The sequence below is a fragment of the Carassius auratus genome, chromosome 8 (genome assembly GCF_003368295.1).
Source record: "Carassius auratus strain Wakin chromosome 8, ASM336829v1, whole genome shotgun sequence".
NCBI lineage: Eukaryota > Metazoa > Chordata > Actinopteri > Cypriniformes > Cyprinidae > Carassius > Carassius auratus.
Genome location: NC_039250.1, coordinates 4,787,079 through 4,814,228, shown reverse-complemented (window position 1 = coordinate 4,814,228; position 27,150 = coordinate 4,787,079). Strand labels below are relative to the sequence as shown.

At 36.9% G+C, this 27,150-nt stretch overlaps 2 protein-coding genes across 2 annotated transcripts in view; one reads left to right on the top strand and one right to left on the bottom strand.

The window, feature by feature from the left end:
* The window catches only part of LOC113107035 (dedicator of cytokinesis protein 5-like), a 58,516-nt gene extending 52,912 nt beyond the window's left edge, over positions 1-5,604 (bottom strand). Inside the window, exons 1-2 of the mRNA XM_026269163.1 lie at positions 5,434-5,604; positions 339-422 (exon numbers count right to left, since the gene is read on the bottom strand). Coding sequence (XP_026124948.1) covers positions 339-422; positions 5,434-5,476 — 127 coding nt within the window. The 5' untranslated portion in view covers positions 5,477-5,604. The remainder of the gene's footprint in view (positions 1-338; positions 423-5,433) is intronic.
* Positions 5,605-20,177: 14,573 nt separating this feature from the next.
* On the top strand, positions 20,178-23,924 carry LOC113107039 (neurofilament medium polypeptide-like). The gene is made up of 3 exons (XM_026269173.1): positions 20,178-21,357; positions 22,162-22,286; positions 22,361-23,924. The coding sequence occupies exons 1-3, from the start codon at positions 20,356-20,358 to the stop codon at positions 23,394-23,396; spliced, it is 2,163 nt and encodes a 720-aa protein (XP_026124958.1). The 5' UTR covers positions 20,178-20,355; the 3' UTR covers positions 23,397-23,924.
* Positions 23,925-27,150: the final 3,226 nt, after the last annotated feature.

The following is a 27,150-nucleotide window of genomic DNA, read 5'->3' as shown; positions in this document are numbered from 1 at the left end:
GAGAATTTTATTTTGGGGCGAACTGTCCCTTTCAGACCAGCTGTAAATGGAGCTTAAAGGTCAGAGAGAGAGAGTAGAAAATGCTCATGGAAAACATTAACATTTCAACATTATAATTGGACTTTGGGTCAAATAAACTGCAACAAAGTGTAAAATATGAGCACTTTAAATCATGCAAGCAAATATGCTGCTTAATTTGAATGTCGCAGGCCATATATGAAGCTCTCAGAGCTTCAGCAGAACTCTGGGATACCCCAGATTGTGTTCAGTGCAAGTGTGAACACGCTATAAGAAAGTGTGGGAGGACATGTCAAGACACGCTGGAACTCGACACTCACCTTCAAACGTCTCAAGTATGTGCACCGTGTCCCCCACCTGAAGACTCAGCTCTGGCTCTCCTCTGGCGTCATAGTTATAGATAGCTGAAAGTGAGACAAAAGGGTGTCACAGACTGCAGAGAGCAAAGAGAAGCCGAAAAATAAAAACAACAAGGCTGCTGTCTGTCCTGTGAAAGAGGAAAAAATGACAGCGCACCAACTGTTGAACGAGTTCTGGAGTGGAAAGTTCTCAAGTTCTGCAGGGAAACAGCCACTTGACATGTCTGACGTCTATCAGTATGACTCAGATCTTCAAAGGAACAGCAAAATGCAATCCAAACTCCCAATGAGATCACAATAAAAAAAAGAGTTTAAGAAGATAATGTGAGCTGATTTTCCCCCAGAACAAGCCACAACAATGCAATGACACTGCTATGTAGCTGCTAGGATGTTTAGGGTGGGGGTGGGAGGGTTCTGAATTGGTGGGGGGTATATAATTGCAAAAATGTAGATTTTTTTTTTAACACACACACACAAAATTTTTTTATATAAAATACTAATACTACTAATAATAACAATAATTATTATTATTTTAGTACAAATATACAAATAAGAATAATATACAATATCATAATTAGTAAATAGTAAATTATGTTATTACTATTTTTATTTTTACATTTCATTTTCATTTTCTTGGATTAACATTACAGCAGCCAGTCCAGATATATTTTTCATTCCGCAGATGCTATTATTATTAATATTATTATTAAATACAAATATAAAATAACACATACAAATTATGACAAGATCATTATAATTATAATTATATAAATATTGTATTATATTACTGTGAAATTTAAAAAAACAAGTATTTAAGAATGTCAAATATTAATGTTTGTATTAATTTATTACAGTAAAATTACATTTATGGCTGTCTTAAACATTTGAAAATGAAGGGATTAAGCATAAAAAAATTATTTGAACGGAAAACCACAGAAAGCCCGTAAAGTTTGTCTTTTTGATTAATGTTTCTCATTGCTAGTACAGGAGGACTGCAGGCACATATTCAAATGAAATGCACATCTAAACTCAAAAGCAGATGCATATACTTATTCAATTAAATCAAAGCCTTTGCCATTTCAAAATTGTACTAATCCATATCATGAATATAGTTTTATTTCAATTAATCATGCATTGGGCCTAAGTCAAAAAAGCCCACATCAAGTCTGTATAATATAATAAAGACATAGTTTGGGTCCCTCCAATAGTGACACCAATAATAGCAAACCTCTTAAGCCACAAATCTAAGTCAGTTTCACCATGCTGTAAGGGTTACACCAGACAATATAAGCGTTTGTGCTGTACTCGGATGCGATATTGGCTTGCACAACCAGCATCTGAAATGTTGGGCACAGAGCAAGTGCTGACTAGTGGAATGTGAACACACTAAGAGTGCTTTCCTCTTACTAGTAGTAACATTTTTTGGGCTGTTGAACTGCAGATGAACCTGAGAATGCGTGTCTACACTACAAGACTGAAGGCCTGAGTTTTCCCTCCCTCTTCAGTGCTGAAGGACACTTGGTGGGAGTACAAGATTTCCTTGTGCCATGCATCTGCCTCCACACTGCTCGCACAAAACACGCACAAAAACCAGCGTATGTGTGTACAACGACACAATCGAGGAAAGTTAAGAAGAGTAACATTCTGATTCTTCATACACAGATTTCATTAAAGATACAGAAGCAATCGCTGAAAAATGACTGGCTGATACAGGAGGTTTAAATAAACTGTCAAGTATCATATATCAATGCAGGAATGCAATACACATGGATCACTGCTAAATTCACTGCTAAAATGAGCTGTCTCTAAGCCCCACCCCCAAATGTGACAGTAACGATATTTATAATAATGCAATTAAGTGAATTACCATAGAAACAAAAGCAGTTCCAAAGATCTAGATTAACTAGAGCTACACAATATATCAGGACTATACTAGTTATCTTTAAAGGAAATTTAATTATGGATGCTAATTTCCATGTTGTTGTTGTTGTTTTTAAATTACTTGTGCAGTCATCTAGCTAAAGATTACCGATTACAGCAAAACTTTTGAGAATGAATAAAAAAAATCTATATATATCTATATCTATATATATATATATATATATATATATATATATATAGATAGATAGATAGATAGATAGATAGATAGATAGATAGATAGATAGATAGATAGATAGATAGATAGATAGATAGATAGATAGATAGATAGATAGATAGATATAGCTAACATAATATAACTTTGTGATGCTTAAACTCAATTAAGAAGTACAGCATTGATTGAATATTGACAAAATTATTATTTTCATTTTTTTATCATAAGAAAACCATTTAAAACTGTATGTTTCAAACATGGACTAATTTACATGGAATAATTTACATGGACTAATCCCCCCCCCCCCATTTTCTCCAACCACTAGCTGATGCATTAACAATAAAAGAGATAAACTACAGTTTATAAAGAACATGTTTTTTCAATGCCACACTATCTGCAGCGCACTGACACTCAGCCCAAGGGAGAATGGTTCAGGCCTTGTTCAGGCATGCACATTGTTCAGTTCAAATAAAGACTCATAGATAAACCCAACAGCTTCAGGCTACGTTTCACAACATGCTTCCACTAGTGCACTGCAGATCTCAAGCACACTTAACTGATAAATCTGTCCGCATCTTTTTCACAGCAAAGAAGTATGAAGCAACATTTTATTTCCGTTTAATCTGCAGCTAAGTTTCCATACAAGCTCATTACAAACTGACATGTTATGCGCACAGTGAAGAATAAAAAATGCCACCACATCTCATATCTTCTGCAGCTCGTAAAACCAGCCCATAAACTTCGGCCTGGTTCCCTCAGATTAATCATTCATAATAATACAGGTGCATGAAACTTCCCGTACCACACCCAAACAAATCCAGACCTTGTTGAGGAGTGCCAAAGACGGCGAATTTCATCACCGCTGGCTACATTTAAAATGCTCAGCTATAAGAAATGTGTGTTGTTAAGACAAAAATACCATATTAAGACACTTTATCACTTTAAAAAAACTGCCACAGTCCAGGCCTCACAGACAATGATTCAGTTCACACACTAGGCTCTATTTGAGCGTGTAATTTGTTGTCTCGGCCAAATGGGCCATAGAGGTGTCACAGTGTTGAGGCCTAGTGCATGCTGGGATGTGGGCTGTGCTAACAGACTCCATTCTGACCGGTCTTTGTATGCGCTCATCTATGACATCACTGACAGGCAGGCCACACACTAGCACACTGCCACTTGTCATGTTGCCATGAGCATTTTCATACGCTTTGCTCAAGTGCCATGATGAGCCGGGCCGTTTCAGAGAGCAGTTGTGATTGCACAGTGTAACTAATGCCTTGTGGTTATAGTGACATGGAAAAACAGTGCTAACATTATGGTGCGAAAACAACACAAATGTGTGTGAGTTCAGACACAAGTAAAATATTCTCAGAAGTGGAAGTTGTCATAGTTCTATAGTGGTGAATGGAAACTACGAGAAGTATAATACCTTTGTTCCCTTTTGCTCCAATTGTGAGAAAAAAACCATGCTAGGGTTTCTACGACCTTATAAAAGAAGGAAAAAATACAGAGAGGTTGATAACACTAGTCAGAAGACAGAAATGTGTCAAATTTACCCTCGGCTCTTGTAGTAGAAACACTTGCACATCAGCTTTAACTAGTTTTCTGTCATTTAATAACACCAAAATATGCATCCAATTTCAAATTAAAATTAAAAACTTAAGAATTGCAGAAATGCATCAAGGGTCCATAATTCTAAATGCACAATGCACAAAAAATGTTTTATTACCAATTCCTCACCAGATGCAAAAAGCACTTTTAATTCAAATTCCTCAAAAGTATGTCAAAGTCCTCAGGGGTGGGAAAACTGGCCCAGTAGGAACCAGACCCGCTTGATGTCTGACCAACAGATTACATATCACTTAAGAATGCTCCACCACAACAATCGTCCCTGTGTGCATTAAACTGGCCAGCTGACCGCTCTTGGCATGAACATTAAGTACAGTATTGCACCACAACAACTTAATAAATACATGTGCAACAGCCAGGGTCAGAAATGAAGCAGCACTCAGGGCAAAAAGGTCAACACATGCTGTCCAAATATTAAAATGTGTTCTGGGTCTGTTATCTAACATTTACTGTATGCCATAAAACTATATTCTGGCCAAAAGATTTTTTGTCAGCCATGTATGTCCAAACAGTTCATTTGCACACTGACTGTTACAATAAATAACATCTATGGAAAAGTTGTCAGGTTTGCACTTCAGTTAGTTTCTATAACTATAATTTCAAATGCCTTTTTGATTTTTGAAACTGCATTTATTATGTTATGATATTTTCTGCATGTGAAGTTGCTTTAATTTAAAATGTTAATTATTGTCTTAATATAAATTAACATAAATTGGATGGTTGCAATTGGAAGCATGGCGTGTCAACTAACCACAAATGTACAGTATCTAAATGTCCTTATCAAGCCGCAAACAATAATAAAGCACATTTGCAAAACCTCCCAGCCACTAAGCAGTGTGAGATAAAGAGTTGATTCAGTTTGGTTTTATGGGTGTGTTAACCTGAGCTCATGTTCACAGATTAAAGTGAGTGGAAGGGAAATGCTGTTTATGACTGTGATCACTGGAACTCTGGCGGCTCTGTTGCTGTATTTATTATAATTGTATTGTCTTGTCAGACTTGCAGGAACTACATTCACTCTCTATTGTGTACTTACAAACAAACTACAGTAAAACTAATATATTGTTTGTGACCTGAAAGTGCAATGAGAAACCCATCCAAACTTCTCTTACAAAATGTGTCAACATAGCCAGTTGTTGTTGATGTGTTAAAGCATCGGAGTGGTTCCTGTATGATAACTGAGAACTTCTCATACAGGTATCAGAAGCGCGTGATGTGTGTGTGTTCAGGTAAAGGTGCGGCTGAGCGAGCCTCAAACTCCAACGCGACTGTCCAGAGTGAAACAATGAGTTAAAAGCTAAAATAAAATTAAAAAGCGCGTTGAAAGTCACTCACCAACTCCATATTTCTCTCTTTTAGTGGGAATCCAGCGCGTCATGGCAGGAAAACTTGAGTGAAGTGAAATAAATCATATGAACAATAATAGCGTTGCGGCGTTGTAGGGCTGCAGAGGTCCACACATCACAGTTCCGGTGTTACGCAAAGAACCGCTCGCTGCGCGCGTGTGTGACGCGCCCTCACTCACACACACACACACACACACACACGAGTAGACCGTGAAGTTTGTGATCGTGTGAAATTTTTGTTATTTGAAATCCAAAAGTTTGTGTAAAAAAGTTTTTTGGTTTGTTTTTGTTTTTTTATACTAAAAATAGTACTAAAAGTCGAATGGAGATAACGTTACTGATATTATGCAACGGTTCAGTTCAACTAATAGAGCCTATAAGCAAAGTTACAAATATTCAAATATTTAATAGATAGATAGATAGATAGATAGATAGATAGATAGATAGATAGATAGATAGATAGATAGATAGATAGATAGATAGATAGATAGATAGATAGATAGATAGATAGATAGATAGATAGATAGATAGATAGATAGATAGATTGGATGGATGGATGGATGCCTTTATGTGTGTGTGTGTGTGTGTTAAGGTTTCCCAGGCAACTAGCCTTTTTTTCTCTCTCTCTCTGCCCTATAATGAATGAATGTATGGAATGATGAACAATGAATCTAACATTGACTTTGAGAAATAAATAGCCCTTACACCTTTCATAATGCATTTTCTTTTTATTTTTCTATTATTTATGTATTTTCTTTTTTTTTTCTATTTTTACATTTTCTATTTAGTACAGTTTCCCCAAACCATCCATCTTTTTATCAGGGTGAAAGTTTGCTATCTTCTCTGTTTTAAATTATTTTAGATTTAGTACAAGAATTTCATTATTAGAAGAATATTTTTGTGGACAGTGAGCCGAGCCAGAAAGAGATGAGATAGGAAAGAATGTTTGGAATCTTCTATTGTTACAGCAACTGCTGCATCTCTCTCTCTCTCTCTCTCTCTCTCTCTCTCTCTCTCTCTCTCTCTCTCTCTCTCTCTCTCTCTCTCTCTCTCTCTCTCTCTCAGAGTGTGTGTTTGTGTAGACATGTGTAGGTTTATAGGCAAAACAAAGATTTGACACCAGAGAGCAATCAGTGATGTGTCACAGGTGCTGTGTAGTTTTATCTAACACGAGAACAGAAAACACACAGTTACAGTAAGTCCTGTACGTTGAAGGGCCGGCTCCCCCATCCCCCCGGTTCCTGCAGGACCCCAGCTGTTTAAGTGTGGATTTAACTAACTACCGTCCTCATATGATTGCCACTTCTGTGTCTCCAGTTTATTTGAGCAAAACAAATTCCATGATCCTTCTGCAAACACAGAGACCTTCTGTTGCCAGCCAAATGTGTTGAGAGAACATTCTGTCATTCTGTTCTGGCTTACTGTTCTGCCTTCAATTTTGTACCAACTCAAGGTTTGGATTTGGTCAATAGTCTGTCATTTTTATTTATTTATTTATTTATTTATTTATTTATTTATTTATTTATTTATTTATTTAACTTTGGCTTATCATTCTCTGGCTGAATCTTCCAAACTCCACCCAAGAGTTAATACAAAAAAAAAAAATGAAAATACGTTTGTTCCAATCATCAAGTTAAAACAAGATAAAACTGCTTTGAATATTTTACGTTTAACTTAATTTACCTTTAAATATCATTTAATTTCAGCATATCAAATCTTTAAAGAACTTCAGATGTAAAGAGGAGAACTGAAACACAGAATGAATCAGGCCTAAAGAGAGAATGTCAAATTAAGAGTGGTTTCACGCAGGCCTCTCAAGGGCTCAAGACTTGTCAGGCTTTGTTTTGACAGGGACAGAGTGCCATCTAGAGTTCTCTCTGAGTCATTACTTTAATCTCAGTGTTTTATTCAAATCAGATTTTCTGATTCTGAGGTCAAAATCACTGCGCAAAACAGTGAACAGTAGGGTATCAATATTTATTTTAGTTTTTTTGTTTAACAGTAGGTTCTTATTATTATTATTATTATTATTATTATTATTATTACATCTGAGGTTAAATATAATGGCTGGTTGTTTTTTCTAACTCTTGATCATAAACAACATTAATGGAATCAGAAGGTTGCGACCTGTCAACATTACAGAATACATTAAAAAATATATTTGTGTGTGTGTGTGTGTGTGTGTGTGTGTGTGTGTGTGTGTGTGTGTGTGTGTGTGTGTGTGTGTGTGTGTGTGTGTGTGTGTGTGTGTGTGTGTTTGTGTGTGTGTGTGTGTGTGTTGGAAAATTTTGCATAATGTTAAATAGATTTTTCTTTTAAATAATAGTATGAATTTTTTTTTTTTTTTTTTTTTTTTTTTGGACTTTGAGTCACAAACAGCTTTAATGAAATCTGGCCTGTGATTGTTAGCTGTCAACATTACAGAATGCCATTTAATTTATATATTTAGCCAACTGTGTGTAATGTTCATTTGTTAGAAATAGGGAAAAGGGTTAATTTTGCACTGTTTTCTTTCATTTTTTATTTTTTATTTTTTACCAGTTCCTTACGGTCATTAACTGACTAAGCACTGAGGAATGTGGCCTTTAGCCAGCACTCAAAACATTCAGACTCAAAGCCAAAGTATCCTGGAGAGTTTAACAGACGACAAACACAGTTAGAAGAGGAAGATGATGAGGTAATACTTTACTGTGTACCGCTAAGAAAAAACAAAACAATGTTTCTTCTGATGTAAAGCAGTGCTGATAGTGTCCAGCTGGGGGCGCTATTGTACTTCAGAGCTCCACATCTGCACAAGGGTTTGAAGTTGTGTTTACAGTTTTTCTCAGTCGCTTTGGTACATTTCTTGAATCAAACTCACAATTTGCAAAACATAAAGTGCATTTCTCAAAACAACCCGTACAAATAGCAAAACACCATGGATTACCTGCAAAAGCCAGTCTCCTGCTCAAAATCCTTAGTTCATCTCTCAAAAGTAAATATCTGTGTCAATGAACATGTCAGTGCCATCAGAATGACAAGTCCTTGTGTCATAGTGTACGGATAAGACAGTCAAATTGCTTAGTCATGTTGTCAATATAACAGTTTACTCTGGAGGGATGATCTGATGTAAACCTCTGTATTGAACAATATGCCATATGCTTATGTATGCCATATCCATTTCAAACGTACACATTTACACATTACTGTATGTGGGATATTGACTGAAAGAGACTGGATAGAATTCCCAGTTACACTTTTACAAAGTCTGACCAAAAAAAAAAAACCTTTACAATGTCATTGTGATATAGAAAAGGAAAAACAAATATGGACACAAATATGAAAATAAGTCCATTTTCAGAATGTGTAACTCTTGTGTTGTCCTCTGTCTTTACAGTATAAGCTTTTCAACTGAAGATTCATGAGATGAACCTTTGAGCTATTTCAGAGAAAGGGTTTATCATTGGTTTATCATATACATTCTCTTCATAAGTCAAGATTCACTTGGACAATTCATGCCAAATGTACAAAAAGTCTAATAATAATGTGTAAAAATAAATATAAAAAGTGTGCTAGGCAGTTTTTGACAACTAGATTAACCATTTTGCATTTAATGACTTATATGATGAACTAAAGACTAGATGTTTTGAAGGGTAAGACTGTTGCACAGAAAACTATGCAATACATTTTGAGCAACATGACATGAGCAACTGATAATGTAGGAAACTGCCGATAAACATGCATAATCAATTGCATGAATGTACAAAAGCAATCGCAACTTGTTCAAAAGAATGAGAAACTGGTTTTATGATGTGTATAAATGGCTAGATGATGTGGAGGTTGTACAAGTAGTTTTGAGAATTTCATTTCTGTTTTGAAAAATGCACCAAAGTGACTGAGAAAAACTGTAACAGACTAGTGCTGTAGATTTGATCAAATCAAGGGTTTGGGATACTTGACTGACTGATAACACAATTATATAGAAATCAGCATATATTGTAGGCTGCAAGATGTTTGCTTCGAATTGGATGTTCCCTTTCAAATTATAATCTATCCTTCCTTTCAATGTATTGTTACTATTTCTAACCCAAATCACACATTGGTTTCGTCTTGACCTCCTCCTCAGGAATCTTCTCGTCACCTCGTCATGTGTAGGCCTATATATAATATATATATATATATATATATATATATATATATATACATATATATATATATATATATATATATATATATATATATATATATATATATATATATATATATATATATATATATATATATATATATATATATACACACGTTTTCTCAACAATCAATAGTGTTTGTTTGCTCAGCAGAATCAAGTGCTTGTTCTTTATTTTCCTATCGGGGTCATGAGGTTTGTGAGTATTTATAGCATATTCAACAGATATTTTCAGTCAAATGTCGATATTTCCTTACGTAGATCATTTATTTCATAGCAACCAAGAGGGAAATAATACTGCTCAGTTGCTTTTTTGTAGCTCAGGCGACTTCACAGAGTTCTGAGTAATGTTTCTTTTACTGTAAGTATCAGTTTTGGCTTGGATGTTAATAAAATAAACAATACAGTAACACTTTACAATAAGGTTTACACTGGTTAACTGCATTAGTTAAAGGGCTAGTTCACCCAAAATTAAAAATTGTCATAATTCACTCACCCTCAAGTTGTTCCAAACATGTATGATTTTTTTTGTCTTCTGTTGAACACAAAAGAAGATATTTAAAATGTTTATAACCAAACAGTTGCTGGTCCCAATTAATTTCCATAATATTAGAAAAATAGTCTATTTTGAAAGTCAATTGGTTACAAACATTCTGCAAAATGTCTTCTTTTGTGTTCAGCAGAAGAAAGAAATTAATAGTTAACCAATGTTCACAAATTTCATGTTTGGGTCACTGTGGACTGTCCCTTTAACAACAAATAACAATGAACAATCCTTACTAATGCTTTCTTTTAAAATCAAAAATACTGTAACAAATGTATTCCTCATTGGTAGTTAGGGCCTTATTGTAAAGTGTTACCAAAAATATAAGTAATAATAAATGTGAATCAATAGTACACAGAGCTCATCATCAGCTCAAATCATTTGTTCTTTTTGATAAGAAATCTTTTAATTCGTGCTCAGATCTCATGACATTTGATTGCAGACAGATCTGAAAACAATACCTGGGGACTTTTGCTTATGATTCAATCTTATTGCCTTTTTTCTCATCCCCTTTCTTTCACTGCAAGAGGTTTTCTATCTTATGGTAAAATGAGCAGTGGTGATAAGAGCTGCATCAAAGCAAAAATATACTTCAACTACAGTAATGGCAGCAAAGTAAAAAATGCACATGAAGGCGCATGTGAAGCACGTCTGATGAAGTGTGGTATCAGAGCGCAGTGAAAGCTTTAAATCAAAGCAAATGCTGCCTTTCATTTGCTTGTAAAAGTGTATGAAGCATGTTCAGGTTTTATGCAATCTGCTTCTTGTCGACAAGTGCTGTTCTGACAACTGAAAAGAATCAAGGAAAGAAGAAAGAATCCGTGATGTCTTTACAAAAGTAAAGGACATGCATGCTTTCTAATTGAAATTCTCCTGTCCTCCAGTCCCCCCCACCTTGCTTTCCCTGCCATTAAACTCAATTGATCAGCAGTGCCGGGCACATCCAATCCATAAGTGCTTGCGTGACCAGAGCAGCATCTTTCTGCTAAAACATCTTTGTGGAAGTCAAAGGCTCAGCACTTCGACCTTAAATCTTGTCAAGGAAATGCAGCGTTTCTGGGCTGGAAGTGCTGATGGGGTTGATCCAGTTCCATGGATGTGACCGCTTTATCTCTAACTCCTACAAAATGATGGCAACTGTCTGCTTTTGGAATCCAAAACTGGGAGTGATTAGCATTTTAAATTCCATTCATTTATAAAATGACATTTACATTGTAGAATGCTTGCTCAGTATTGATTCTCGTGTCTCTTTCATCCATGCCTGAGTCTAGTTTTTCTGTGCATTAAGTCAAGGGCAAATTCTCTCTATTTTCACATTTTCTGCAAAAACTGTGTGTGGCAATTAGCCTACCCACAGTATTGGTGTTACCAAAGCCAAGTCAAGTCGCATTTATTTATATAAAAGTTAACTCACAAAGTTATGAAGATTCTTCCAGTAACACTGATAGAATATTCATTCAAAATGTGGACTTCAATAATATTTTTTATAGTGCATTGATAATGAAACATTTTAGTTTAGACATTCATTTAACGTTTTTCTGTTACTACCTATTTCACAATATTCAGAGAACATATAAAAGTAACATTCCTTAATGTTTGCAAAATTATGTTATGTTAATGTTTTTGGATATATATATATATATATATATATATATATTTCTATTAAATGCATTAATATGAATGCAAAACTTGCGCTGTATTAAAAAAATTATGTTCCATTTCTTTTCTTTTTATTACAAATCAAAAAATCACATTTAATGTATTTGTTACTTGCCATTGTTTTTCTTTGTACTGTTATTATTTGGGAAATTTGCTTGCATTTGAGTGAAAAATTTTTTCAAAGTGAATCCTACATTACTGTTGGTGTAGAAAAAGTTGGTGTAGAAACCATTATTACTGACAAAGTGCTAGTAAATTTCACAAATAATTACATAGATTGACAAGTAACACTGAATTAAAAATGAAATTTGTCTTCTATTGTTAATATTGTTTTATCAAATATACTTCAAAATGTTAATGTTTAACTTCTAAAAAAATTATTTTTACAGCGTAGTTTCTACCGTAGTTTATTACTTTCAACCATGAACCAATCTTGAATGGGTTTATTGTTGAAGGAATGGAGAAAACACACACAATGCACCTTGCTTAGAAAAATAAAAGCATGCCTCTTTAAAAAGTCACATGATTGAAATCTATAGCACAAAAGTGCAGAACTAATAATGCACCAAAGTAGTGATGAATGGAATTCATTTAGTAGTACACAGTAAAACAATGATTAGTCAATTTTTTGAGTTCATTTTCCTTTAAAATATACTATTTCACTCATACATTTAATTCAATTTGCTACTTAAAATTTACTAGCAATTTCTGAGCAATTTTTTTTAAAATAAGCCTTGCACCAACATTTTTCAGTGCATTCTTGTTTAATAGATAACTTATCATTGTACATTGTAATCTAATCTGATTTAGTAGTTTGTGTTTATGCGTCAAAGGCTGATGCTGTGCTATAATATTATTCTTCATCAGCCCATTCCTAGCAGTAGCTCATTGTTACTTTCATGCATTTTACTGCTTTTAACGCCACCCTTCAAATTATGTCTTCATTCAGCGACAACCAATGTGCATTACTGAGCATTCCAGCACCCAGATCAGATGATACAAGACCTTGGCAGAATACAGCAAATGAACTTAATGAACTGTAGAGTACTGAGCTGTGCCATTCCGCTCCAAAGCGGCATTGCAGCACAGCTGGCTCAAATATAGTAGTGATTAATCAGCGGCCGTCTGAAGGTGCGTGTGGTGTGGTTTGGTGTGGCTGCTCTTGTGCTGTGGGGTGTGGTCTGGGTGCAATGCAGTGCTGGGCTGAACCACGTCACAAGTGGGACCACCTCTCCTCATCTCTAACTGCACTGCCAATATCACACTGAGACAGAGAGGGAGAGAGAGGAGGAAAGCACTGCAGATTCTGGGTGTTGCCTTTCAGGTGCTGGATAGAGGGTAAAGGTCAAGTGACAGTGGTGCAGCGATCAGAATGCAGCATCTTTTGCACCAAATGCATGGTAAATAATTCACATGCAACCCATGGTTGTGCTGTTTTGATTGGTTACAGTGAAGCGAGTGAGACAGGTGTCCCGATACAGCCGTAATGGATATGACAATGAAAGCTGGCACGGATGTAGAGGTTGTTAATCATCTGGGCTCAGTGGTCTTCTCCTTGTGTGTGTGTGTGTGTGTGTGTGTGTGTGCATTTGTGGGAGATTTATATCCACTGCAGTAATGAAGTTACACTCACTCTGTTCTTTGGCAGAAGCATTAAACACCTCTTAAGAGCTCTGCAGCAGGACGATAGCACAGTTTTACTCATAATACGTTATACCCATGACACGTATCATATGCACAAAGTGACACTGCTCATTATTACTTATCCTGTGTGGGTGTATGTGTGTGTGTGTGTGTGTGTGTTTTCTTTCTCTTTTTTTTTCTAAATGTGTATTTACAGTGATAAAAGACAAGGTTAGTTGTTTCCGTTATTAAATATTCCTGGGTATGTTACTGAACTTGTGCACATCACTGGTGGAATCAACAGGAAAGTAACCCAACTATAGATACAAATGAATCCTTAATTTACGCACATAAAATAAGAAAAATATATCCATATGTTAGTTAATTCATGACTGAATTAGGACGCTTAAGTGGTGGTAAGCGTATTGATTTCCTGTAAAAAGTTATTTATTTGTTTCTTTAAATGGATATTGTATTATTATTACTGCACATATTATTAATATTTATATTCAACCGTGTTAGTCATATTGAAATCAGATGTATTTCTCAAAAGAGACCAGGATCAGGTCCAGGAAGCATAAAAATACTTAAAAAAATTAACTATAAATATTTTTTTTATAAAATATTATTAAAATATTATTATATGTAATAATAGTAGTATATTCCCGCTCTGTGGTCGCGATCTGAATCAAATGATTCGCGGACCCGCTCTGAAGTCCCGATCTGACTCAAATGACTCAAATGATTCGCGGACCCGCTCTGAAGTCCCGATCTGACTCAAATGACTCAAATGATTGGCGAACCCGCTCTGAAGTCGCGATCTGACTCAAATGATTCGCGAGCCCGCTGTGAAGTCCCGATCTGACTCAAATGATTCGCGAATCCACTCTGAAGTCCCGATCTGACTCAAATGATTCGCGGACCCTCTCTGAAGTACCGATCTGACTCAAATGACTCAAATGATTCGCAAACCCGCTCTGAATTCGCGATCTGACTCATCTAACTCAAATGATTCAGGAACCCGCTTCGATGTCGCGATCTGATTCGCGAACCCGCTCTGATCGAATTCCCGATCTGACTCAAATGACTCAAATGACTCAAATGATGGATCCGCTCTGAAGTCGCGATCTGACTCAAATTACTCAAATGATTCACGAATCCGCTCTGAAGTCCCGATCAGACTCATCTGACTCAAATGATTCAAAAACCCGCTCTGATGTCGCGATCTGATTCGCGAACCCGCTCTGATCGAAGTCCCGATCTGACTCAAATTACTCAAATGATTCACGAGTCCGCTCTGAAGTCCCGATATGACTCAAATGACTCAAATGATTCGCGGACCCGTTCTGAAGTCACGATCTGACTCAAATGACTCAAATGATTCGCGGACCCGCTCTGAAGTCGCGATCTGATTCAAATGATTCGCGGTCCCGCTCTGAAGTCCCGATCTGATTCAAATGATTCGCGGACCCGTTCTGAAGTCACGATCTGACTCAAATGACTCAAATGATTCGCTGACCCGCTCTGAAGTCGTGATCTGATTCAAATGATTCGCGGTCCCGCTCTGAAGTCACGATCTGACTCAAATGACTCAAATGATTCGCGGACCCGCTCTGAAGTCGCAATCTGATTCAAATGATTCGCGGTCCCGCTCTGAAGTCACGATCTGACTCAAATGACTCAAATGATTCGCGGACCCGCTCTGAAGTCGCGATCTGATTCAAATGATTCGCGGACCCGCTCTGAAGTCGCGATCTGATTCAAATGATTCGCGGTCCCGCTCTGAAATCGCGATCTGACTCAAATGATTCGCGGACCCGCTCTGAAGTCCCGATCTGACTCAAATGATTCGCGGTCCCGCTCTGAAGTCGCGATCTGACTCAAATGACTCAAATGATTCGCGGACCCGCTCTGAAGTCGCGATCTGGTTCAAATGATTCGCGGTCCCGCTCTGAAATCGCGATCTGACTCAAATGATTCGCGGACCCGCTCTGAAGTCCCGATCTGACTCAAATGACTCAAATGATTCGCGGACCCGCTCTGAAGTCCCGATCTCACTCAAATGACTCAAATGATTCGCGGACCCGCTCTGAAGTCGCGAGCTGACTCAAATGACTTGTGTTTGATCAAGTTAGTCTGATTATTATTAGCGTTTATTATTATTAATACTATTATTAGTGTTTATTATTATGTGTTTATTATATTTTTATTTAATCATGTATTAGTCCGAATTCAAAGATAAATCACAAAAATAAATACAAAAATGTGAAGAAATCAAATATAATCAAATCCAATTCTGTATATATTTTACCAAGTATATATTGAGCTAGTATAAATCTATAAATAAACATATATTTACTAAAAATCATATTTAAATATGAAAGTTTAAAAAAGAAACAATCACTATTACAATATCGTGTCTAATTCTACTGATTTAATCACAGTTTTACATTCACGAGAGTAATTAGATATTAAACTGAAAAATGAGCTTCAGAAACACTCGTAAGGCTGTGAGTCCTGCATTAGTAAATATTCAGTGTTATGAGTTATGCTATTACACCAACAGGGGGCGCTGTATACATACACACTACTGTACAGACGGACATTAAGACACAGGGGACAGACTCAAATGCTTGTTTCAAGGTCTGATCGTTTGAAGAGACATTTAATCATAGAAGATCATAAAAACACATGGAACATCCACAGTAATGCTATCAGATCATGAGCTATTGATTTGGTCTCTTGTTAGTGATGATTATTAGTGACAGTATAGTTCATTAGGTTGCTGCTGTAGTGATTTGAGTTTGAATATGAGTGTGAAAAGATCAATATAATGATCATATCACGAGGAGTCACATTTTACTCAACCTGAAATAAGTGTTCACTGTAGGAAAACATAGGCCTACTGTAGCTTTCAGAACTCAAAAGGTTCCTCCTTAGACTTTATTCAAACTACGCTGCAAAATTTCTCATTCTGAATCTAACCTTCCTGGTGTCAGACAAGCGAAATCATCAACACATGCCTGTCCACATCGTAATTGAATAAGGATGAAAAGCCTAAGAATAGAGTAAATCTGTCAGACATTGTGCTGCTTCTGCTCATGATCATTTCAGTCTGATCTGAAGAATCTGAGAGGAACGTTTCAGCACAGATTATGGCAAAGTCTCTAAGATGCTTCAAGAGACCTACCTGCAAAGCAACAGTACTGTTTTAGGCACTTGTGTAAAAATTCTTGTCAAATGAGGATACTGTCAAAAATAATTTCATAAATAGATTTTCTTTATGAATTAAAAATTGTATTTACTAAATGAAATCAGCATTTGGTGTGACCATCCTTTGCGTTAAAAGCAGCTTTTTCCCTATAGGTGCATCTGTGCATAGTTTTAGATCGCAGGTTGCTTGAAGCATCTTGGAGACATTGCCACAGTTCTTCTGTTTCTTCTTGTTGTTTCAGACAGACTGGACAATAACCAGAACAGATCTCTGTGTGGTGCACTGGCTGTCGACAGAAAAAAATCTCATTGGATTATTACAATTAATGTTTGGACATGTAAACTGATATTTCCTACTGACACACTGCAGCAAACGATAGAAATAACTGACTTAAAATCATTTTAGCCGGTGAATATAAATGTTCTAAAAATGTTGGCCACCACTGAATATAGCCAACATATTATGATAAAGATATCTATAAACAATTATGAACAAATCTGTAAAATACAATAATAAAGGCTTATCTTTGCATATTATATTAAGTGGCAACTAAAATAGGTAATGTTTCCATTTATTCCCTTAACACATTGCATAACGCATAATCAACTTCCACATCTAATCTTATCTGAATATTGTTACAATTTATTCTTAAGGGGGCATCTTCTCCTGTTTTTATTACCCAGTAGTTCGTTTTTTATGATGAGAAAATGATGTTTTGCCTACATTATAGGAGCACATTTCCCCACAAGACTAGTAAAACATGCAATCACCCACAGTGTTGAGCAGCTAACGGTCCTCACGAGGAAAACAGCTTATTAAACAAGCTCAATAATATGCTGATGAAAATCTAAAAATGCAGAAACTTTATACAAGTGCAAGTGGGATATAAAATATAATTAGCTTAGTACACAAACATTGCAGAGAAAAAAAAATGTGTGTTTGTAATGTTATCTTTCTCAGTCTGACTCGCTTTGTGCTTGGTGAGTATTTAGAGCAGTGCTGCAGAGGGGCGGGGCTTGTGATTGTGTGGACGACCTGAAGGAAGACCGCGCGCGTGAGTCTGCAGGAAAAACAGTGCTGTCAGGTGCTGCTGACCGGAGGAGAGAGATGCTGACCACCGGGGGAAGAATCTGTTCGCTTCCGCTGGGTTTGAGGGAGAAATGCAGTATTCAAACCACCACTCTTTAACCTCATGAACACCTTGCGAGCGAACCAAAAGAGACTGCAATAATGCAAGCACCTTTCTAGTACCATATATTTATATTTCTCAGCGTAGAAAACATTTATTTTCTCCTCCATTGCACACAAATACACCTCGTGTAGTACTATCTGTCTTACATGCCGGTTCTGTAGCTCCGGTAATCGAGCTGTGTTGTGGTTCTCTCTGGCGCTGACTCAGCATCTCTGCAGCCCGGTGTTGGCTCGCAGCCTGGGCTGAAGCATCGCACTAAGCACTCAAAAGCATGACTGTGCAATTTTATAACCGGGAAAAAAGCAACTTTGTTGAGCCTTACAATTACATTCGAGCGTCTAGTGTTCCACTGCGGCACGCGATTCCCTTTCACAAGATCAACAGGAGTCAGAAATATGAGATGGATGATACTAGAGAGGATGCTCAAACAGCTAGATCAACATATTATACATATCATAATATATAGGCCTACAATATTCATATTTAAACTGAAAGTCAATGCATGCTGTTGTATGTATTTATTTATTATATGTGTGTGTGCTCTTGTTTTCGTGACGTATCAGGACACAACTCTGTATAATGACATGTGTATGACACAGGTATTACAAGGAGAGGGTGACTTATGAGGACATAACCCATATCCCCATTTTTCAAAACGCTTATAAATCATACAGAATGAGTTTTTTGAGAAAGTAAAAATGCACAAAGTTTCCTGTGAGGGTTAGGGTTAGGTGTAGGGCCATAGAATATACAGTTTGTACAGTATAAAAACCATTACACCTATGGGATCTCCCGACTTTTCACAAAAACGTGTGTGTGTGTGTGTGTGCTTCTATTATCCAAGAACTAAATCTGGATGTGAGCATCATGTCATTCCCATTTCCTTTTTTGATTGTCAGGTTCATATTTTCTATTGATTACCTATAATTTGTATTGATCAAGTTCCTTTGTGAAAGCTTCTCGTAACCTCTGAGATGTGTGTACTGTATCTCCCATCATGCCTCACTGCTGATTTTACTCACCATGGCTACTATCTGGTTCAATTATTTAAGTGCATGGTAAACTGAAGTTTTTTTTTTTTTTGGGGGGGGGGGGGGTAGTCTAATTATCATCATCATATATTATATATCTATATCACAACATCTAGGAGATTTGCACCCATGCTTAACTTACATTGGAGTGAAAAGACTCCCATGTGATCTGTAAAATTAATTAGAAAACTTCTTATAACCTTGGTACTTAACTGCATTATTGAAAATTCCTGACAACAGAAGCCAAATCCTCGGTGCATCAGCTCAGGCAGACAGCTGAATGGCTTTGTCTTGGCATGTGCATCGATTCAAGAGAAATGTTATTATGCTTGCAGTTTTAAGAGTACAAAATAATTCAGAGACTAAATAGAATATATATAAAAATATTCATAAAATTTATAAAATAATTATTATCTTGACACTAACTTTGTTCTTATTTATATGTTTTTTGTTTCTTTTTATCAGATTTTTTTTTTTTTGTAATGTGTGTTGTTGAGCCTGTGATAAATATTTATTATATTTTGTTCACTCACTTCACCTCTCTGTAGAAACTGCATTTTGTGTAGCTTATTTGCATTGCTCTGCATGTGCAATAAACCTGACTTTGCTTAAGTTTTGCATGCATAAAAATACCAAAGATATTTAAAATGAATCCTAAGCAAAATTTATTGGCAAAGAAAGTTGCACTTGCAAGGCGTTCAATTTGCTGGTTTGATCCAAAGGACAGAGCTAATTCAGAATAGGGCAAAATGCAAGTTATACACAAGGACTTGAAAAAATTTGTTTCTTTTTTAAATAATGATGGATCAAATAAAAATTCTGTCTTCAAAACAGCATTTTGAAATCTTTTATTTCACATTTTAATTAAATCAGATTAGATTGATTTTCTGGAGGATCATGTGACACTGAAGACTGGAGTAATGCTGCTAAATATTCAGTTTTGAACCACAGGAATAAATTGCATTTTACAATATATTGAAATATAAGCCATCTCTTTTAAAAAGTAATAATTTTCACAATATTACTGTATTTTTTATTGAATAAGTGCAAAGACTTTTTTTCCTTACAAAACATTAAACATATATTATTATATTTTATTTATCCAAACCTTTCACAGACACAATACACGTTTAATCATGTAGATAAAGATTGCAACTAGAGTGAGCATATAAAGTCTAGCTGCTATAGGATAAGTGACTTAAAAAGAGAGAGAAAATGCACTGAACAAGTCTGTTTTAATAATGCAGAAAGTCACAGCTTCTTGACTTCAACTTTTATACAATTTTAAAAGACCTCGACTCATTGGGGCATTGAGGTGAATTGCTGAGCATCACAACGACCCAAAGTCCTCCATCTTCATCGATTTTTCCGAGGGGAGGGTGCTGCTCCTGCCTCGTTGACAAAGTAAGCCGGCGTATAAATAGAACCGGACAGAACGCAACCATGCCTTCGTCACACCACCAATTCACAAGCACCATTCACCATGGACATGATAGTGACCTCCCGCAGAAGGGCTCTGGATCCACGGAGTATCCGTGCGCCGTCCTCCACTGTGCGCTCGTGGGCTAAAAGCAGTCCTCTGTCTTTCACAAGATCCTCAAATGTGGCCGCATCCAGGGCTGGGTACGGTCCTGCCGTGCTCGCGTCTCCGGCCGGGTTCGAGCTGAGCGAGGCGCTCAATGGAGATCCGGTGCGCAGTAACGAGAAGGAGCAGCTCCAAGGGCTCAACGACCGCTTCGCCAGCTACATCGACAAGGTTCGCTTCCTCGAGGAGCAAAACAAGCAGCTGGAGGCAGAGATCCAAGCGATGAAGCAGCAGAACTTGTCGCATTCCTTACAAAGCGATGCGTACGACCGCGAGCTCCAAGACCTGCGCAGCGCCCTGGAGCAGCTCCACAAGGAGAAGGCGCAGGTGCTGCTCGACACGGACCACATCGATGAGGATCTGCAGCGGCTCCGGGAGCGCTACGAAGATGAAGCCAGGCTCAGGGAGCACATGGAGGCTGCGATCCAGGGTATGAAGAAAAACAAGGATGACTCGCTTCTGATGAAGCTGGAGTTGGAAAGGAAGGTCCAGGCGCTCGTGGACGAAATGGACTTCTTGCGACAGAACCACGAGGAGGAGATCAGCGAGCTTCTGGCTCAGCTTCAAGCCGCGCAGGTGCCGGTGGTGGAGATGAGGGACCTCCAGAAGACCGACATCACCTCTGCGCTCCGGGAGATCCGCGCGCAGCTGGACGGGCTCTCCTCCAAGAACCTCCAGCAGGCTGAAGAGGTGTTCAAGTGCCGCTACGCCATGCTGACGGACGCCGCGGAGCACAACAAGGATGCTATGAAGTCCATACGGGACGAGATCGCAGACTACCGCCGTCAGATCCAAGCCAAGAACATTGAGCTGGAGGCTCTTCGTGGCACAAAAGATTCATTGGAAAGGCAGCTGAATGATATCGAAGACCGCCACAGCACCGACGTTTCCAGTTACCAGGTCAGTAAAAAAAAAAAAAAAAAAAAAAAAAATTAAATGCATTGTAAGTTTACCTTCAAATTTTAAATATATAAATATAAAAAATTAATAAATTAATGCAAAAATTAAATACACAATTATGTATTTCATGCAAAGTTTTATATATACAAAATAATTACATTTAAGTTCATTTAAATTCGAAAGAATTCAAATGTGTTCTCGTTGTTTTATGATTTGTATCAGATCTGAAAAAAACTAAAACAAATCCTGCTGCACTAGGATGATGTAAGAGTAAACAGCGCAGTTATGCGTCGCGCAACCACTTGAAATAATGGCTTTCGGATGCTGTTACATAGTTTTCATGATATGACGATAATGTTTTGTTGTTAGTGTGTGTTTATTTGCTGATTCAAAGGCAACAAAGGCACATGGCTGTGTTGCAAAATATACGATTGCTCCAATGCTGCACACTAGGATTTAAACCGCAGCCATTATTTCACAGGTGGTTTGCGCACTGCGTGCGTAATCATGCGCAACGAGCAGTGCGCATAGTTTTTACTAGCGCTGCAAGATTTCATTTTAGATGCCCGTTGACTTCGTTTGAACCAGACCTGGTATAATTTATAAATCAAGTTCACCAAACGGATGTGGGGTGCTGCAATGGGTTCTAAAAGAACCAAATGAGAACTTTAATAAATATAGTTGTTTATTAAAAGTTGTTTAATAAAACTGTACAGATTATTTTAAAATAATTTTTATTTCTTGGTTAATTTTAAGTGCAATCTAATGGAGTTGTGAATGGATTTATTGCATCTTCTTCAACAGGAAATGATTCATCAATTGGAAAATGATCTGAAAGGAACAAAATGGGAAATGGCTCGTCATCTTCGGGAATATCAAGATCTGCTCAATGTCAAGATGGCACTGGATGCTGAAATAGCAGCTTACAGGTAGAGTTGTGCTCCTTTTTGCTCTACAGCATGTCATTGAGTTGATTAATGAATCTTTTCTCTCTCAAATATAGGAAACTGCTGGAGGGTGAGGAGACACACTTCCGTACCATCTCCGGAAGTATTTCAAGCCCCATGTTTGCCTACAGCCAGCCGAAAACCTCTAAGATCAAACATAAAATCGTGGAGGAGATCATCCAGGAGACCAAAGGAGAGAGTGACCTTGACGATGATCTGGCTGAGGTGGCTAAAGAAGTGGAGGAAGAAGCTGGTGAAGGTGAAGAGGAGGAAAAAGAGGAAGAGGAGGAAGAGATTGTCACCACCAGTGAGGCCAAAGTGAGTTCTGCTGCTCCTGAGGCTGAAGAAGAGGAAGAGGCAGAAGGAGGAGAAGAGGAAGAAGCAGCAGAAGAGGGAGAAGCTGCTGAGGATGAAGAGAAAGAAGAGGAAGCGGAAGAAGGCGAGGAGGAAGAGAAAGAAGAGGAAGCGGAAGAAGGTAAGGAGGAAGAGGAGCAACAAGTGGAAGTGATTGAGGAGACAGAACTCAGCGGTGAAAAATCTCCAACAGCAGAGAAAGAAGGCAGTGAGAAGGACGAAGAAGGAAAGGAAGAGGAGGAGGAGGAGGAAGGTGGTAAAGAACAACAGGCCGAGAGTAAAGAAGAAACCAAAGATGATGAGGAGGAGAAAGAAGAAGCTGATGAAAAAGAGGAGACCAAATCTGAAGGAGATGAAGAGAAGAAAGAGGAATCTGGAGGAGAGGAAACGAAGGCTGATTCAGAGAAGAGCGACAAAAAGAGCGATTCAGAAGAAGCTGAGAAGAAATCACCAGAAAAGGAGAAACCAGAAAGCCCAGTAGAAGAAAAGCAGCAAGAAGAAAAGGAAGAAGCCGTTCCCAGCGGAGACCAGAAGAGTCCGGCCAAAGAAGAAATCAGTCCGAAAGAAGAGGTCCAAACCAGAACAGTGGAAACCATCACCAACGGAGACAAGGAGAGCAAACCTGACACAGAGAAAGAGAAGAAGTCAGAGGAAAAGCCCGAGGAGACAAAGAAAGTCACCAAGAAGGTGGAGAAAGTCAGTCCACAGGCAAAGAAGGAAATCAAAGGAAAAGACTGATGCAAATGACTTTGAAAGGGAATTAGTTATAATCAATTGTTAGAAATAATTATATTTGATGCAAAGGGCGTTTGATGCTGCTAGCAAAAATAATTGCATGTGTGGTAATGATTGACTTGCATGTGTGGTCTGGAGGGATGTACTGAGCCATGCTGAGCCGTCGCCACTGAAACACAAACTATAGCGCGTTTGAATTAAAGTGCAAGTACATCTGTGCTGCTAATGACTCGAACGATGAGAGATTTTACACAAATGGGAAGTTCTACAGCAGTTGTATGGCAATAATGGTGCTATAATATCATCACCCGCAGGCGCACTTTGAGCTCTAACTGCATTTCATTATTTCAAATGATATGATGTCTTTCTTGTATACTTCTTGCCTTAAGACATAATGCACTGACTCAATGATAAGATTCGGTTTGTTAACATGAAACACAACAGCTGTTAGCAATGATACTGTGAAAGCTAAAGGTGCTGCTCTTTGCAATATCACATCACTCAATAAAAGCCCATCAAGTCCTTACAAAACTCCTAGTGTGGTTGAATTTATTCTACTGAATACTGCAGTTCAGAAGCTCAGGGTGGATTTTTGTCATGTTGGTGAAAGAAGTCTCTTATGCTCATCAAATACACTGTGAAAGCGGAAATATTATTGCAATTTAAAGTAGAATTTTCTGATTTAAAACTTTTTAAAATATAATTTTATTCCTTTGATGGAAAAACTGAGTTTTCAGCATCATTACTGCAGTCTACGATGTCACATGATCCTTCAGAAATTATTATAATATGATGATTTGCTGCTCAAGAAACATTCCTTGTGAATGTTGAAAACAGGGTTATTAGAGTTAACTAAAAAATTAAAAATAAGATACATTTGAATAAAATAATATCAAAGGCAACTTCGTATTTTTGTTTAGTTTAACTTTAAGTAAAATAACAAAAAATAAATGAATTATAAATAAAAACTACAGATGCTTGTTTAAAAAAAACACCTAATGTAATAAAAAGATTAAAATAAAATAAAAAACTATATATTTTTTTTTATTAAAGTGATAACAGGAAATATATAATCATATCTTATTAAAATATATTTTATAATATATATTATATTTTTTTTTGCCACTACACTTCCAGATTTATAGAAATTTGTAACATCATAAATGTCTTGGCTGTCTCTTTTGACCCATTTAATGCATCCTCGCTGAATACAAGTATCAATGTCTCTTAAAAGAACCAACTAGCACAAAGATTTTCACAAAAAAAGTAATTTCATGTTGGAAAGTTGACACATAAACCTAAACATCTATATTTTGTCACAAAGTCACAAATCCAACCCACAATTAACACAGTTGCTTGTCTTACTGCTTTCATAAACTGCTTACTGCATAATAAAAAGATTAAGATAAAAATTTTACACGATTACAAGGTTATCCTTGCATTAGAAGATAAAGTCCTTTACTAAGATTAATAGTTGGCAATAAAACCTTCATTTTGGGCAAATGCAAAGAATGACAGCCAGACTGAAAAAGTGAAGCATGACTGATCTCACAAACGTTTCATCAGGACATAGACATTAATCACATTGATTTTCTCAAACAAGACCAGTCTCTATCCCCCTCCATTAGTGTGACTAGACATCAGTGTGTAGCTCTCAATTAGGATAATGGAGAACATGTGCTGCACTGGCTTGTTAGAGCTTGAGCCAAGTGCTCTGGATCATCAGGTAACCGAATTTGTCGCTGAGGGGGCAGTAATTGATTTGCATTCTTCAAAACACTAATTCTGCAATGCAAATGTTAAATCAATACAGATTTGTGCTGATCACTGGGTCTGGTTTGGGATCACAACCAGGGTGACTGTGGCAGGACGTTTGGCTGACACACTCAGTGCACAGTGGTTATAGTTCATGGATGAATTCTAATAGTGTTCAAACCAACAAATTTCAGGTTAACAGCTCCGATTTTTACTGCTCACCTCATGCATGCGTGCAACTACGTGGGAATCCAAAGCTGTGCTTTCTGTGGATTCTGCTCTGTGCTGAATGTGCACAAAATGGTCACATGACATCACTCTAGTGAATCACTTTAGCTGAGCTCTGAGGTTTCTTGCATTGTATTGATTACAGCTGTCATGAATAAATAATCAATGCACAGCTGTACTGGAGTTGATGGCTGCATACTAGCAGACTGTAGTGTACCTGATTGAGAACAGGGGCAGTGCTTGGAATAGCACTGTCTCTGCAGTATGCAATATTGTGTGCAGTATGCACATTTTCTTTATGCCTTAAATATATGGATTACCTTAATTGTGTACACTGTAAAAAATAAGTGTAATTTTAACTGAAAAATTTTGTAAAAACGCTACGGAAAAAAACTGATAATAGGTTAACAGTAAGTTCCCGTACTATATACAGGGAAAAACTGTAAAAGATCTAACAAAGCATTTAATGTAAATTTACAGTAAAATTCTGTTAATTATACAGCTTTTAGAAGTAAAAAAAGAACAAATCAATGTATAATTTACAGTCTAAAACTGTAAACTGATATTCCCAGAATTCCCTGCGTGACACTCCACGTTTGAAAGTATTTTGTTTAAATAATCATGTTTTTAAATAGTTCTTGTTATCAGTTATGTACATTTGAGCTTTATGTTACATCTTCTGTTGCTTAATGAAAGTTTTTTGCATTATTTAAGTATCACGTGTGTTACCATGATGGTGTTTTGTGTTTCCATAAATGTGCACCTTCTATATGTTAATATATACTTCTGCTTGTGGTGAAGCTACTTGTGATGAGCTTTGATACTTCATGTGGCTTTCTCTTATACAGTACCATCTTTATTATTATGGTGGTTGTCAGTATTTTCAAGGTACAAAACAGATTTAATTTTGTGTGTTGTTGAATTTACTGGTTTATATTCACATTTTCTTGTTTGTAAATTACAGCTTTATATTGTAAAATTAACAGTTTTTGACGTAAATGTGTTTACAGTTTTCTGTATTTTTACAAAATTATTCTGGCAACCACAGCTGCCAAAAAGTTTTTGTAAAAACAACAAGAAATTTTTTACAGTGTAGCAAACAAAAGAGCACAATACATAGGATACTGCATCCCACAATGCATAGGGTTTGGACTTTCCTTTCTGGCATTACAAATGATCCGGAAGCAAATTTTCAGGATTTAAAGCAATAGTTCACCCTAAAAATAAATTTTGCCTGACAATTTCTTCACCCCTTACACTATTAAAGATATAGGTGAGTTTGTTTCTTCATCGGAGCAGATTTGGAGAAATTTAGCATCACATCACTTGCTCACCAGTGAATCCTCTGCAGTGAATGGGTGCCATCAGAATGAGAGTCCAAGCACCTGATAAAAACATCACAATAATTCACAAGTAACCCACACCACTCCAGTCCATCAGTTAACATCTTATTAAGTGACAAACTGCAGAGTTTGTAAGAAACAAATCCATTATTATGCTGTTTTAATTTAAAACCTTTGCTTTGGGCCAAAATACCAGTGCATAATCGATAATAATGCTTCCTCTGTAAAATATATATATATACTATATATAGGGCTAAAAGGTAAAAACAGCTTAATGAGTGATTTGTTTTTCACTTCACATGGTTTTAATTGATGGTCATGTAGATTTATCAGCTGTTTGGACTCATATACAAACTCATATACATCTCTTACAGCCTGAGGGTGAGTATATTTTAGCAAATTTTGAAGTTTTAGTGAATGATTTTTTCCTT